The following is a 15,421-nucleotide window of genomic DNA, read 5'->3' as shown; positions in this document are numbered from 1 at the left end:
TAAAAGGCAATGTAACTCTGGGCTTTTTCCGAAGTGGGAGCTTACGGAAGATTTATTGGATTCGGTAACAAAAAACGTTCATTTTTCCATAGGTGCGGATTGAAAAAAATATATAGCCCTTTGAATATTCAAATTTCATTATATATAAATAAAATGCAAATATTAAATATAAAAAAAACTATTTCAACATTTTTATATTTTTTTATAACCCTTAAAAATTAAAAAAAAAATCCATGGGTTTTCTATCTCCACTATATTTCCGATTTACATTTCAAAACCCATTTCCATTATGTCACACATAATCACTTAAGATATCCGATATCAAATAATGTTGATCCTCAGCCCGCTCCTCCTCCGGCACCAGTTGATGCTGTGCATTATATTTCTGCTTCCCCAAACGTTCTTCCGGATGTAGATTCCGCAAATGATTATACATACTGGTGACTAAACCGAATTTTTTCGAACAATATTTACAGCTAAAGGATTTTTTACCCTCATGCTGGACCTGTTGATGGGCCAGCAGTGAACGTTTTGTTTGATATTGGCGATTGCATTTCGAACATTTAAAGGCATAATTTTGGCGATCAGTTGAGGGGGATTTTCGTTTTTTCCGTGGGGAAATTATTTCGCTTGGACTTTCAGTCAGAGGATCTTGGCTAGAAGAAGGTGAGGGATATTCTTGTTTAATATCTGTGCGGGGTATTATGTTTATTTCTTCTTCATCGCCTTGGTTGGCTTCCATGTCCCGCTCTATTCCTACATCTTCTTGAGGTTCGTTTATTGAATATATTGCAAATTGTTGTTGTTCTTCTTCGGTGTAAAACGAGACTGTTTCCACTTCGGAAGTATTGTGGTTCGCTTTTTCGGCCGCATGATGCTTTTTGATATGTGTACTCATGGTGGATTTTAGGTAAAACTTTTTAGCACAAAATCTACATGAATACAATTCCTGGCCAGTGTGTTTGGCTTCATGTTCTCGCAGGCCACGTTTTGTGTAATAGATTTTTCCACACAATTGACATGGAAAATCTTTCGATTTTAATTCCTTAACTGGGTTTTGGGTTCTGTGGGGGGTTGTGGTTTCTTTTATCGATTTTTGTTGGTGTTCCATATTTAGAGATTTTACTAAATCATCAAGGCTGGTTATCTTATCGTTACGTGAGCGTTCTGTTTGTAATTTCAGGGAATAGGAATAACGATGATTATTTTTCATGTGTGCATACATGTCGGATTGCCGCTGAAAAGGTTTGTGACAAAATTCACATTCATAGACTTTCGGTTGGGAATGTTGCGATTCGTGTTCCCTTAAGCTACGTTGACTGTGGAAGATTTCATCGCAGGTTGGACATTCATAGGAGGCCTCTTTTTCATTTGAATTTGCCAGATTTTTTAACCGGTTACTAAAACGTGTTGCCTTGGTGGTGGCGGGAGTGGTTGGACTTTCGGTGCCATGTTGTTTTTTCATGTGACTGGACAAACTGGAACTTAGAAAATATTCCTTGGAACAGATGCGACATGAAAACGATGGATTACCCTCATGTTTAGTTTCATGTTCACGCAAGGCCTTTTTCGTTTGATAGTCTTTATGGCAAATTTTACATTTAAAGGGCTTTGGACTGGTGCTGCTGACAGGCTCTCGATTTTTGTGTTTCAATCGTATGTGATATGACAAACTATTGGGTAAATGATATTTTTTCGTACAATAAGGGCAGGCATAGGAGCCCTCTCTCTGTTCGTGTAGATTCAAATGGGCTCGCAAATATCGTTTCGAATGATACAATTTGCCACAAATCCAGCAGGTACAATCAGCAGGTTCTGGGGCAGCATTATTATGCCCTTTCATCTTCTTTGAGTATCTCGCTTTGCTGCCCAATTTATTCCTTGGCAAATGTTTGCGTATCTCTGGCAATAATTCACGCGCCTCCTGGTTACGTTCCCTCTGCCATTCATTATAGTGATGCAGCTTCAAATGTCCTTGATAATCACCGAATTTCGTAAATGCCTCCCCACAATATTTACAATCTAATAGCATTTCTCCTTGATGATTATGGCGATGTTCCTGTGCATGATGCTCCCTTACTGCCTCCATATCCATAAATATTTTATTACATATTTTACATTTATAGATTTTTAGTTTTTCTTTTTTTATCTGCCTTTTCAGCTTATCGTTTACCGCAATAAATCTTGCCACTTTCATATTATGTTTATTTTTAAAATGTCGTTTTGTTGAAGAACGATTGGCAAAAGATTTCTGGCAGATATCACATTTATAGCTATTTAATGCTCGATGATACATAATATGGACTTTCAGTTCAAAATATTCTTTTAATTTCAGATCACAGCAAATTATGTGGAACTCTTCCAGGGGATGTTCTTGCATAAAATGTCTTTGTAATAAAGAAAATCGTTTAACGACTATATTACAAATTTCACATTGCAGATTTGATTTCCAGGTGGCAATTAAATCATCAAATTCGGCAGGGTTTTCTTGTGGTCCATGTTGTTCAATTATTTCAGTGATATATGCAACATTTGCCTTTGGTTCTTCCACAATAAAATCTTTTATATCATTTTCCGGTTCTTCCACTTCTTCATCATCATCTCCTACTCCTCCCCCTTCAGCTGGTGCATTATCTTCATCCACGCTGAATTCTTCAAATTTTATTGGAATATCCGCCACATAGTTGTCTTCCAATACTTCTTCGATAAGTTTAAAACTTTCATTGATTTTTATATTTTGTTTTACAATAATGGTCTCTTGGAATTTATGGAAGTCCTCAATGTAATGCCAACAATTTAGGCACAATTTCTTTAAATTTCTATTAAAGTCCATAGTTAGTAACTAAAAAAGGGGGAGTAAAATTATTATAAAATATTGATAGATATTTGTTTCTTCTGCTTACCTCCTCAGAAAAATATCTCTTTAACAATTCAAACACCTCATTTTCATAGCCTTCATTGTAAAGATCACAATAGGCATCATTGCAATATTCCAAACATAAACGGCAGGTTATTGGAGGTGGCATTTTGTTTGGCAAGGAACTATGTTTTAAGGAACTAGAAAAAAGAAAAAAATAATGGAAACTTAAAAAATAAGAATTTTTAATTCTTTTTTTTTAAATCCTTAAATAAATTATGAAATTCCATATTTGAAATTTGTTGCCTGCTTTTGGGAGCAACAAATTTAACATCAAGGACTCAGTCGCAGCCTTATTATAAAATCCATGATAAAATTATTTAAAAAAGGAATACATTTAATTTGGAAACAGGATTGTGTTTTTTTGCAGCAATACGAAACGGATCACGGTTTCTTGTGAAACACAATTTCTGCAAGCAGCCATTCTTTGGTTAATGATGAAACGCCCACACACTACTTTATGTCATATTATCAAGCACAATTTATATATTTCCTTAATACATTTTTGACTATTTGCGCTTTTCCCGCCGGAAAACCCGGGCAGGAGGTGGATAACGGCTTGTAGTTTGGCTTCTCTCTGTTGCAAGACATTTTCACAAACATTCTTTATTATTTATGAATTTAATTTATATTTCGTATTACCCAGCAGCATTTATATATTTCCTTAATAAATTTTTGACTCTTAGTGCTTTTCCCGCCTTAAACACCGGCCAGGAGGTGGATAATGGCTTTATAGTTTGCCTGGCTCTGTTGAAAGAAATGTTGACAAACAAGAACGGACAAAACCTTTCTTAATTTGGCGCCTTCAATACTTTACTCTTTACTATTAATTATGAAGCAGTAAATAAACATTTCCTTGATGATTTAGTGTTTCAAAATTAAAATGTCCTGTTTATATAAACAGGTCACGGTATTGATAAGCTCCCACATATTGCTTCCTTTTTGGAAAGAAATTTAAACAAACTAGAACGGACAAAACAAAACTGCCAACAATTTGGCGCCTTTATTAACGTCGCTCTCTTCTCTTTCTAAGTACACTTTCTTTGAAGTTTCACAACCCGAATATATACTTCTCTTTGATTTTTTGAAACTATAAAATAATAATAACACTATTTTGTTTATTATATTGCAAAAATAAATTAATTTATTTTGCAATTTGATAAATTTGTTCTAATAAATTATTATAATCATTCACAATACAATGACGGCATTACTGCACTCTCTCTGTCATCCATCAAAGTACTGTAATACCATTTTTTACTGTTATATATAATAAATAAATGATTTTTTATTATTTAATTTATTTATAATAATTTATTGTTTTTTATAATCCATTTGTTTACAATAATCGTAATCATTCACAATTATTGTGCATTCCTTCACTCTCGCTCTCCCTGTCATCCGTCAAAGTACTGTTCCTTTGCAATCACACAAAACAAAAACACAGTTTACTTCTTCGATTTTAGTACACAAAATGTTGTTACATATAATAAATAAATTTGTTTTATTATTTATTTATTAAATTTGTCATTAATTATAATAATTGTGTTTTTTTTATTAAAATCCATTTGTTTACAATAATCGTAATCATTCACAATTATTGTGCCTCCTTCACTCTCTCTCTCTCACACACTGTATGAACTCTCTCAGTGTCTTCTGGTCAAACCACATAAACAAAGGTATTTTCTTTTCGTATTTTAACACTTTAAAAAGGCATTATTCATTTTAAATATATAATATATTAACTTTTTAGTATTTGTTAAACATATTTTTACCGTTTCTAATAATTAATTACTATATTTACAATGTTAAATTCACATAAGAAATATTTTGCAATACAAGGCGACGGCTACCACACGGCGAATGAAGAAAAATTGAAAAACGTCCCACCTGCTAACGAATGGGTGAAGACATAAACAAAGGTATTTTCTTTTTGTGTTTTAACACACTAAACTGTACTTATTTAATTTAAATTTATAATATATGAATTTTATATTATTTTCTGAACATAATTCAATAGTTTTTAACAATTTAATAATGTTTTTACACTGTTAAATTCACAATCTTTTGCAATAACAAGGCGACGTCCACTCACGACGGTAGAAAAATTGAAAAACGTTCCACCTGCTAACAAATGGAAGAAGACATAAACAAAGGTATTTTCTTTTTGTATTTTAAAACACTAAACTGCATTTATTTAATTTAAATTTATAAAATATTAATTTCATATTATTAGTTTAACATATTTCAACCGTATTTATTAATATTTTTACACTGAAATTCACATAAGAAACCTTTTGCAATACCAAGGGGACGACGGCCACTCGCTACAGAAGAAAAAGTGAAAAACGTTCCATCTGCTAACGAATGGTAGAATACATAAACAAAGGTATTTATTTTAACACTTTAAAGAAGCATTATTTAATTTAAATTTATAATATTGTTACGAATATAACTTTAGGTTTAAGTTAATTTAGATGAATTCCGTTAATTTAAGAATTTGAATTGTAACGTAAATTTCTACTACGCAGTTTATTTGAATAACTTCACAACAACAACCACTGTATAGATTTTTCTACATCCTTCCATTTCCTCTTTCATTTTCTATTTTGTTATTGTCGCACAATTCTTGTTAAACGTCATTCCTCTTTCTTTGTTATTCCCTCGCCTGTATATGTGTTGTTGTTATTCCTCTTTCTTTGTTATTCCCTCGCCTGTATATGTGTTGTTGTTATTGTTGTTATTGTAAGTTTGTTTACTCAAGTTTGTTGTTGTTATTGTTCACTCAGTAAGTTTGTTGTTGTTATTGTTACTCAATGTGTTTGTTGCATTGGTAGATTGTTCGTGATCTAGGTGTTACCAGATCGTCTAGAAACTTCTGTAGCGACAGGCAGGGCTCATATAAATAGAGGGAATGGAAAGGCAGTGAGTCAGTTGTGAATCAGATCGCGAATTGAAACCGTCAAGTAACGTAAAGCTGTAAAGTAACGTGCAAAGTAAAGTGTGTCAATAAACTCATTGTAATAATCGTAATCAGAAAGAACCCGCGTTTTATTTGGTACGAATTGTATCGGGAAATAAAACAACGTCTACACGGGATTAACTAAAATCCAAGAACGTAACAATTGGTGTCGGAAGTGAGATTACGATAATACTACGATGAAGTTTAAGGATCTACGAGTGGAAGACTTGAAGAAGGAGCTGAATAAATTGGAATTGTCCTCTACTGGCAACAAGGCTGAACTACAAAAACGTCTGTTGGATGAGTTCGAGCGCCGTGGTATGAACATCGATACATATGAGTTTGACAGTAAGGATGAAGTGGATTTATCGGAAATGGGCGAATCCAACGGTGGTGAAGTCTCGTCAGTAGCTGCCAGGGGTGACGATTTCAGAGAAATGCTGGCCAAAATGTTTGAGGAAAATTTCAGAAGGAGCGAAGAGAATACCAGAAAGTTAGAAGAAAACACGAGACGAATGTTCGAAGAGAATGCCAGAAAGTTTGAGGAAAATTCCAGAAGGAGCGAAGAGAATTCCAGAAAGTTAGAAGAAAACACGAGACGAATGTTCGAAGAGAATGCCAGAAAGTTAGATGAAAATTCGAGAATAATGAACGAGAAACTCGAGAACATTACAGAAGTTATTGGAAGGAGAGTGGAAACCGTGGAGGTCCAAATTAAAGAGTTGGATAAGAAAGTGCAGTCGGTTGACGAGAAGATTCTGTCTGTGGACGAGAAATTTCTGGCCCACGACCACAGGTTTACGAATCTGGAGAAGAAAATGTCGGAACTGGAAATCAAAGGTGGTCCGGTGCGAGTTCCTGATAACACGCTAAAAATCAAACCTCCTGTATTCGACGGCTCTACGTCATTCAATGTTTTCAAGTTACAGTTCGAGACAGTGGCTTCTAGAAATTCGTGGAACGACAGCGACAAAGCGGTTGCACTACTTCTGGCATTGAAGGGCAGTGCTGCTGATGTTATACAGAGTATTCCTGTCGCTTCTAGAAACAACTATGAAGATGTTATTGCTGCACTGGAACGTAAGTACGGTGGCGAACATAAACAAAACATCTACCTTATGGAACTAAGGGGTAAAGTACAGAGGGCAAACGAGACGTTACAAGACTTTGCAGCTGAGGTGGAACGTTTGGTGCTAATGGCGTATCCAGGAGAGAATCACCCATTGCTGGACCGTATGAAAATCGAAACCTTTGTGAATGGCATACGTGACCCTGAGATTAAATGTGCAACATATGCGTCACCAAAAGCGTCATTTGCCGAAACTGTGACGTTTGCCCTTGCCCAAGAGACGGCAAGAATGATTGTTAAGCCCCAGACCCACAAGATTAGCCAACTGGAGACCGAATGTTGCGAACACAAATCTCTCGTTAACTTGATCAAGGACGCCATGAGGCGGGTAATAGAAGAAACAAAGTTTGTAGGGATGACTAAGCACAGGGTTAGATGCTACAACTGCGATAAAGCAGGTCATATTGCGCGCGAATGCAGAGCTAAGCGCAAACGATCCATGTCATCGTCACCACCTCCAACGAAAGATGGTAGAAGAATGGCTCAACAGTCCACCAATGAGTCACCGTTAAACAGAATCGAGCACAGAGAAGGCGGAAAACACGGTAATGCTGATGCCCTGTCTCGCCGGCCATGCAAGGTAGAATACAGCCACTGCTCAAAGGCTGAGTGCAAAGAGAATATCGTGGATGTCCGACGATTGCAGTTTGAGTCGGGAGAAGATTGGTCGACGGAACAACGAGAGGATCCCATTCTGGGCAAAATAATTTCGGCCATAGAAACGGGCAAGCGACCTAGTCGGAAAGAAATTACCTCCGAAAGCCCTCTTTTAAAATCCTATTGGGCCCAGTGGGACAGTCTACTTATAAAAGATGGTTGCCTATATCGCAAATGGGAAAGTGAGGACGGTAAATCTCACCGGAACTTGATCGTCGTCCCAGACTCCAAAATAAGAGATGTCTTGTCGGAGTTTCACGATGGGCCAAGTGGAGGACATCTTGGCATAGCAAAGACCGCTGAAAAGGTAAAGCAGAGATTCTACTGGGTCGGCTGTCAAAAATCCATTGCCGACTGGATCGCCAATTGTGAAAGGTGCATAAAAGCTAAAGGTCCAACACGGAAGAGTCGAGGCTACATGCAGCAGTATAATTCAGGAGCCTCTTTTGAAAGAATCGCAATGGATGTAGCTGGACCGTTCCCCACAAGCGACTCTGGGAACCGGTATGTCTTAGTGGTCATGGATTACTTCAGTAAATGGCCGGAGGTTTATGCTATCCCAAATCAAGAAGCCAGGACAATTGTGGATGTGTTCAGCAAAAATTGGATTTGTCGCTATGGTGTTCCATCTGAGGTTCATTCCGATCAAGGTAGGAATTTTGAATCAGCGATCTTCAAGGAAATGTGTGACTCCTACGGAATTAAGAAAACCAGAACGACGCCCCTACATCCACAATCAGATGGCATGGTGGAAAGATTCAATCGCACCCTTGAAGAACATCTACGGAAAGTGGTGGACAGTGGCCAACGAGACTGGGATGAGCATATTCCAAAGTTTTTATTGGCTTATAGATCGGCCATTCATGATTCCACATCCCGGACCCCAGCCAAAGTTCTGTTCGGAAATGAATTAAAGCTACCTGGCGATTTGATATTCGGCGCTACCCCAAACGACGATGTGAACCAAGATGAAGACAGCCAAAACTCTTTTAGTAAAGTCCACGATGCAGTCCGACATCGAATAAAAATGGTTAGCAACCGCATGAAGGCAAGGTACGATCGAGCGGCAAATACCGATGGGTTTCAAGAAGGGCAACTGGTACTATTGTTCAACCCACAACGAAAGAAAGGACTATGCCCCAAATTGCAAACGCACTGGGAAGGACCCTACAAGATTATCACGAAAATAAATGACGTCGTTTATCGCATCCGGAGGAGCGACAGTCCCAGGTCGAAGATGAAAGTTGTACATTTGGAGCGGCTGACCCCCTACGGAACGGGAACTGTGCCTATTCGGGACGAACAGGCTTAAGCGGGGGGCAATGTTACGAATATAACTTTAGGTTTAAGTTAATTTAGATGAATTCCGTTAATTTAAGAATTTGAATTGTAACGTAAATTTCTACTACGCAGTTTATTTGAATAACTTCACAACAACAACCACTGTATAGATTTTTCTACATCCTTCCATTTCCTCTTTCATTTTCTATTTTGTTATTGTCGCACAATTCTTGTTAAACGTCATTCCTCTTTCTTTGTTATTCCCTCGCCTGTATATGTGTTGTTGTTATTCCTCTTTCTTTGTTATTCCCTCGCCTGTATATGTGTTGTTGTTATTGTAAGTTTGTTTACTCAAGTTTGTTGTTGTTATTGTTCACTCAGTAAGTTTGTTGTTGTTATTGTTACTCAATGTGTTTGTTGCATTGGTAGATTGTTCGTGATCTAGGTGTTACCAGATCGTCTAGAAACTTCTGTAGCGACAGGCAGGGCTCATATAAATAGAGGGAATGGAAAGGCAGTGAGTCAGTTGTGAATCAGATCGCGAATTGAAACCGTCAAGTAACGTAAAGCTGTAAAGTAACGTGCAAAGTAAAGTGTGTCAATAAACTCATTGTAATAATCGTAATCAGAAAGAACCCGCGTTTTATTTGGTACGAATTGTATCGGGAAATAAAACAACGTCTACACGGGATTAACTAAAATCCAAGAACGTAACAATATATTTAATTTATATAATTTGTTGAACATATTTCAATCGTTTTTTATAATTTAATAACTATTTAACACTGTTAAATTCACAATATTCAATCTTTTGCAATACCTTCAGAGAGAAAAATTTAAAAACGTTCCACTTGCTAACGAATGGGTGAAGGCATAAACAAAGGTATTTGCTTTTTGTATTTTAACACACTAACGGGGTATTATTTAATTGAAATTTATAATATATTAATTGTATACTGTTTGTTAAACATATTTTAATGGTTTTTGATAATTTATTAATGTTTTTACATTGTTAAATTCACATAAGAAATCTTTTACAATACACAAGGTGTTGACAGCCACTCACGACTGAAGAAAAATTCAAAAACGTTCCACCTGCTGCGTTCCACAGCAGCTGTAGTCAGAGAGCCGAGCCACACTGAAATGTTAATGTGTGACGGCGTTGATAGCGTAAAACGATAAACGATCAGCTGTTTTAAGGTTTGTGATTTCAAATTAAATTGCTTTGTCGGTTTAACAAAATCAAAAGATCGAAAAGTCAACTTTTTAGAGAGTCTCTTTTAGTGTCGAACTTCTTTTTACTCTCGACTGCGTCTCCCTAGGCCAAACACAATTGTTGACATTTGACCACTGACATCAATGCCATACTGTTACTACAGTAACGCCGTTGTCATCGGAATTTGATTAATGCAAGGGTAGTTCACATGTGGTGAATTTCTGTTGCATGCTAAACAAATAGATTTATATTAAACAAAATTAAAAAATAATAAATAGATAATACAAAAAATTATAAAAAAAACTGTGTAAAACTAATATATATTACGAATTCCACAAAAAGGTCAACCCCATACGTGGAAAATGAAATTGTAAAGGTAGAAAGTAGTCATCGGAACCCGGACAACATATGTTTAGTTGAATTTTTCAGTATAACAGTAATTCTTCTTCTTGTTTTCCTACTTTCGTGTGGTGAGTAAGTTGAGAGTTTTTTTATTTGTTAATATTGATATTTCAGGTGCGTGCAAGTGCCTGTTATCGAAACAAAATTAAATAACTATTATTAGATTATAATAAAGTGATCTCTTCTAAAGAATTAAATATATATATATATATGCGTAAAGTATAGTGGTACGTGCAGTTAAAGGAAAAAAATGTGTAACGAGTGCAACCATCGAGAAAAATTTTTTTTCCGTCACGCACATGTTACATTTTTTTTCCATTAGTACGTAGATTAATAATATCAATGTTTTTTATACCAGCCTAATGTTATGCACTTTTATTATTGTCATATAGAAAATGGATGGAAAAGAACGTATGAAACGTTATCGTGAGAAAATAAGGCGAAACGAAGTAAAGTGGGAAGAAGAGAAAGAGAAGAATCGCCAAAGAATGAGGAATTACCGATCTAAATTGAAAAATGTGAAAAATGATGCAAAGAAGACGACGAAAAGTACGAGTATAATAATCAAAGCGAAAAATGCTGAAAGAATGAGAAAATATCGGGCCAGAAAAATGTTTTTGGCTGGGCATCCAGATTGTACTGATGATGTACCTTACCGGACAAAACAATCGCTTTTTAAAGCGGTTAGTCAGGTGCGCAAAAATTTACCTGCTAGCTTAGCCCGTAAACAAATGATAATTGAACAACTTGCCGCTGAATTTCATCCTGATCTGGCATTTCAAATAAGAAAACTTCAAAGTCAAAAGAAAAGGGATCTCGCGGCAATTCGAGCAAAAAAGGTTACTGTCACGAAATGAATTTAGCTGATCAAGTTGGGCGCTCAACTTTCTTCGAATTGCGCCCCTTGAACTTGAATATATAATAATAAAAATATATATAATAAAAAATATATTAATATAATATACCTAATAATAGTAATATATAAAATAATATATAATATAAATGAAAACATGTATAATAAATATATATTTTAAAAATACATTTTAAGGAAATATTAGCCTTGAGGCGAAGATCTTAAATTTTGGTACTTAGTCCTCAAGGCGTAAATTTTTAAAAAAATATTTTTTTTAATTAGTCCTTAAGGCGTATATTCTTAAAGAATATTTTTTAAATAACACACAAGACGTTTAATTTAAAAAAAATCAGAGAACCATCTTTCAAAATCACTTTATTTGAGCTAGATACCTCGATTACTTTCCGAGTTATGGCCTCTAAAAAATGGTTACCGAAAATACAACCAATTTGAAACGTAAGGGACATGCAAAGTTTTGGGGATACATTTGTTATTTGCCAAGCTATTTCAATATATCCTGTTGGGATTTGAAGAAAGTATATCCATCTTTCAAAATCATTTTACTTTAGTTAGGGGAGTTGGCAATCTCCTACTAGGCGCGTCTTCCCCGGTGGCGGATGGGAATGGGGTCTCCATGATGTGCAGAGTAAAACTGATCTAGGTCTTCTAGATCAACTTTTCTCTGCACTTCGTGGAAACCTTGGAGATCTTCGGATTCCCCGTGGACCAAAAATGGATCGGGGTAGTGCCCTTAAATAAATCAACTAGATGGGTAAAAGAAGTAAAAAGAATAAAGTTACGATGCTGGGAGTTAATAACCCAGTACCGGCGGCAATCGTTGGTGAGGTCGCAAGCCACGTGTCGTCGAGATCAAGCGATTGTGATCCAGCTGTTCTAGGTGTGGGTGCCTTGGCACCTGTGACAAGTGCATCAATTCAAAACCTAAACGTTGACGAACCGGCTATTCCTTTGGCAAATGAGCATGTCAAGACTGATGAAAAATAGTCTCGGGCTGTAGTTCTGGGAGGGGACGACCTACACGGGACTCTACGCGCTATTCGCGATAGTCTAGAGAAGCAAAGTAAGGAACTCTTCGACCAGTTAGACAGATTGCTACCAGAAGAGCAATGTGGGGATACGCTTCCGGAGGAACTGCTACTGAATCTCACCCTAACTGATGATGAGCTGGATACCACGGTGATCCCAGCCAAGTCTACACAGGCGGATTGCTGTAGTAGTAACGAAGGAAGCGCAGACCCTGTTGACCGACCAACTTCCAGTCTGACTACAATAGGTCGTGTGTCGGCACCCGCCGATAAACTTCAGAAGCAATCTGCAACGGAAGTGATGTCCGACGATGGGGAATCTGTTGAGACCCCAGCAACGGACAACGGCTCAAAGGTTGGGAAGGCCCGAGAAGTAAAGTAGCTGATGCGAAGCATTACAAACATGCTGTTTCGTATCTCCACAAATTCGTGGGGCGAGACGCGAATTTGATCTCGGACCTCCCTCTCCGAGAGGTACACCTCGTCAAGGGTAATATGAGATGCGTAAGGAAATTCGAAAGAATCTATCCGCACGCTCTCCATCGTGAACTCGAGATGGACAGGATCTCACTCCCGAGGATCTAGATCCACAGATTTAGCAACTGATGACTCAACCAAACCATCCATATGTCATTTTTACCGGAACGTAGAGGCATTATTCGACGAATGAGCCTATGAACTTTGGCACAACGAATCTAGGTGCAACGTGTCAAGATCCATTTGGCCGACTCTGTCTATCAAAAGAATGCACTCACTGTTGAACCTGAGCAAAGCTGAAATAAGAGTAATGACAAGAATCATTACTGGTCACTGCAATATCATCAGGGCTTTTACTAGTAAATGGGATCTTGAGGCAATTGATTACTGTAGACTCTGCATTGACGAGGAGGAGACGGATACAATTGAGCATCTCCTGTGTCACTGCCCATCCTTGGCTTACAGGCGGCACAGACTAGTGGGTGCCAATTTTTTACCGAGTCTTAGCTTCTTCTCAACAACCGAACCTACAGCATAATTAGAAACCTAAAGTGGTTAGGGAAGTACAACCTTGACACGTAACACATCTTCTGTCTGATTCCTATAGCCATCGACCTTATTCCAATCTTACCTTGTTTATATCTTTCTGTAAGCTTCTCATCTCCCTTTATCTCCCTAATCTTCTCTCCCCTACAGATCTGTCCTTATCTCTTTTCTTTCTTATGGATGATCACAACGGACCTAGCGGTTTCAGAGTGCTGCACATCCCCAAACCTAACCCAACCCAATTACTTCCAGAGTTATGGCTTCTAGAAAATGGTTGCCAAAAAATTGAATTCTTTTAATGATATGTTGGGTACTTCGTCAGCTATATTAAATTAATTTCAAATCATTATAAAGTTAACACATTATTCTCTCAGAAATAATTTATTTCAGTTAGATAACTCGATTATCTCTAAAGTTATGGCCTCTAGAATGTAGTTGCCAAGAAAATGAAAATAATGGGGAAGATCGCGTAACTCTTATACTTTTGTCGATATCTAGGGTGTTTGTGCATCTAATTCAAAATTTCTAATATAGATTTCAAGGCAAGACTTTTATCTTTCAAAATCAATTTACTTTATTTAACTTAACTCGATTACTTTCTGAGTTATGACCCCTGAAATATGATTACCGAAAATATGTAAACATTAAAAAAATGGGTATTTTTATACTTTTAGCGATATCTTGAATACTTGGTCAGCGACATTCACTATGTTTGAAATAATATGAAAGTTAAGACCTTTTTTTCTTCCAGAAACAATTATTTTCATATTAATATTCCGATAATTTTTTGAAGTATGGCCTCCGGAATATGATAATCGACAAAATGCAAACTATAGAAAACATTGGGTATTTTTATATTTTTGGCGATATCTTGGCGTATTTGTTCAGCAACATCAATTTAATTTAATAATATGTTAAAGTTAATAAACTCCTCTTTAAAAAAACACTTTATTTCAGTTCAATTACCCGATTAGTTTTCGAGTTATGGTCTCCAGAATATGGTTACCGAGGAAATTTAAGAAATGGGAAAATACGGGTATTTTTATATTTTTGACGATATCTTAGTTATCTGGTAAGATATATCAGTTTTATTCAAAACTATTTTAGAGTCAATACACTTTTCTATTAGAAACACTTTATTTCAGTTATTTAACCCGATTACTTTTCGAGTTATGATCTCCAGAATATGGTTACCGAAAAAATGAAATAATTGATAGATTTGGGTAGTCTTATACTTTTGGAGATATCTTGGTAATTTGATCAGCTAATAATAATATATCCTACATGAATTTAAAGATAAGACATTTATCTTTTAAAAATCGTTTTTTTTCACTTATTTAACCCGATTACTTTTTGAGTTATGGTCTCTAGAATGTGGTTACCGACAAAATACAAATAATTAAACATTTTGGGTATTCTTTCACTTTTGCCGATATTTTTTGTTATTTGCTCAGTTTATTCAATATTTTATATGAAAGTTTAAAGGTAAGTCATTCATCTTTTAAAATTCGTTTATTTCACTTATTTAACCCGATTGCTTTTCGAGTTATGGTCTTTTGAATGTGGTTACCGAAAAAATGTAAATAATTGGCAAATTTGGGTATTCTTATACTTTTGGCGATATTTTGGGCATTTGATTAGCTAATATAATATATCCTATATTAATTTAAAGGTAATACCTCTATGTTTCAAAAACTATTTATTTCATTTCGCTAATCCGATTACTTTCCATGTTGTGGTCTCCAGAATATGGTTACTGAGAAAATGTATGTAATTGAAAAAATGGGTATTTTTATACTTTTGGCAAAATTGTAGATTTTTTATTCGAATTAATTAAATATATCCCATATGAATTGAAAGATAAGACCTTCATCCTTCAAAAACAGTTTATTTCATTTAGTTAACCCGAATACATTCAGAGTTGTGGCCTCTAGA

At 36.0% G+C, this 15,421-nt stretch overlaps 1 protein-coding gene across 1 annotated transcript; it reads right to left on the bottom strand.

Moving 5' to 3' along the window:
- Nucleotides 1-292: 292 nt before the first annotated feature.
- LOC133324929 (zinc finger protein 28-like) lies at nucleotides 293-3,026 on the bottom strand. The gene is made up of 4 exons (XM_061533752.1): nucleotides 2,904-3,026; nucleotides 2,174-2,842; nucleotides 1,441-2,083; nucleotides 293-1,362 (listed from the first exon to the last, which is right to left on the bottom strand). Exons 1-4 carry the CDS (start codon nucleotides 3,024-3,026, stop codon nucleotides 293-295), a joined length of 2,505 nt encoding a protein of 834 aa, XP_061389736.1.
- Nucleotides 3,027-15,421: the final 12,395 nt, after the last annotated feature.

The sequence above is a fragment of the Musca vetustissima genome, unplaced genomic scaffold, assembly GCF_032173495.1.
Source record: "Musca vetustissima isolate MV318-11 ecotype Yass unplaced genomic scaffold, APGP_CSIRO_Mvet_v1 utg57907, whole genome shotgun sequence".
Classification (NCBI taxonomy): domain Eukaryota; kingdom Metazoa; phylum Arthropoda; class Insecta; order Diptera; family Muscidae; genus Musca; species Musca vetustissima.
Note: the sequence above shows the minus strand (reverse complement) of the source record. Positions and strands in the feature narration are given on the sequence as shown.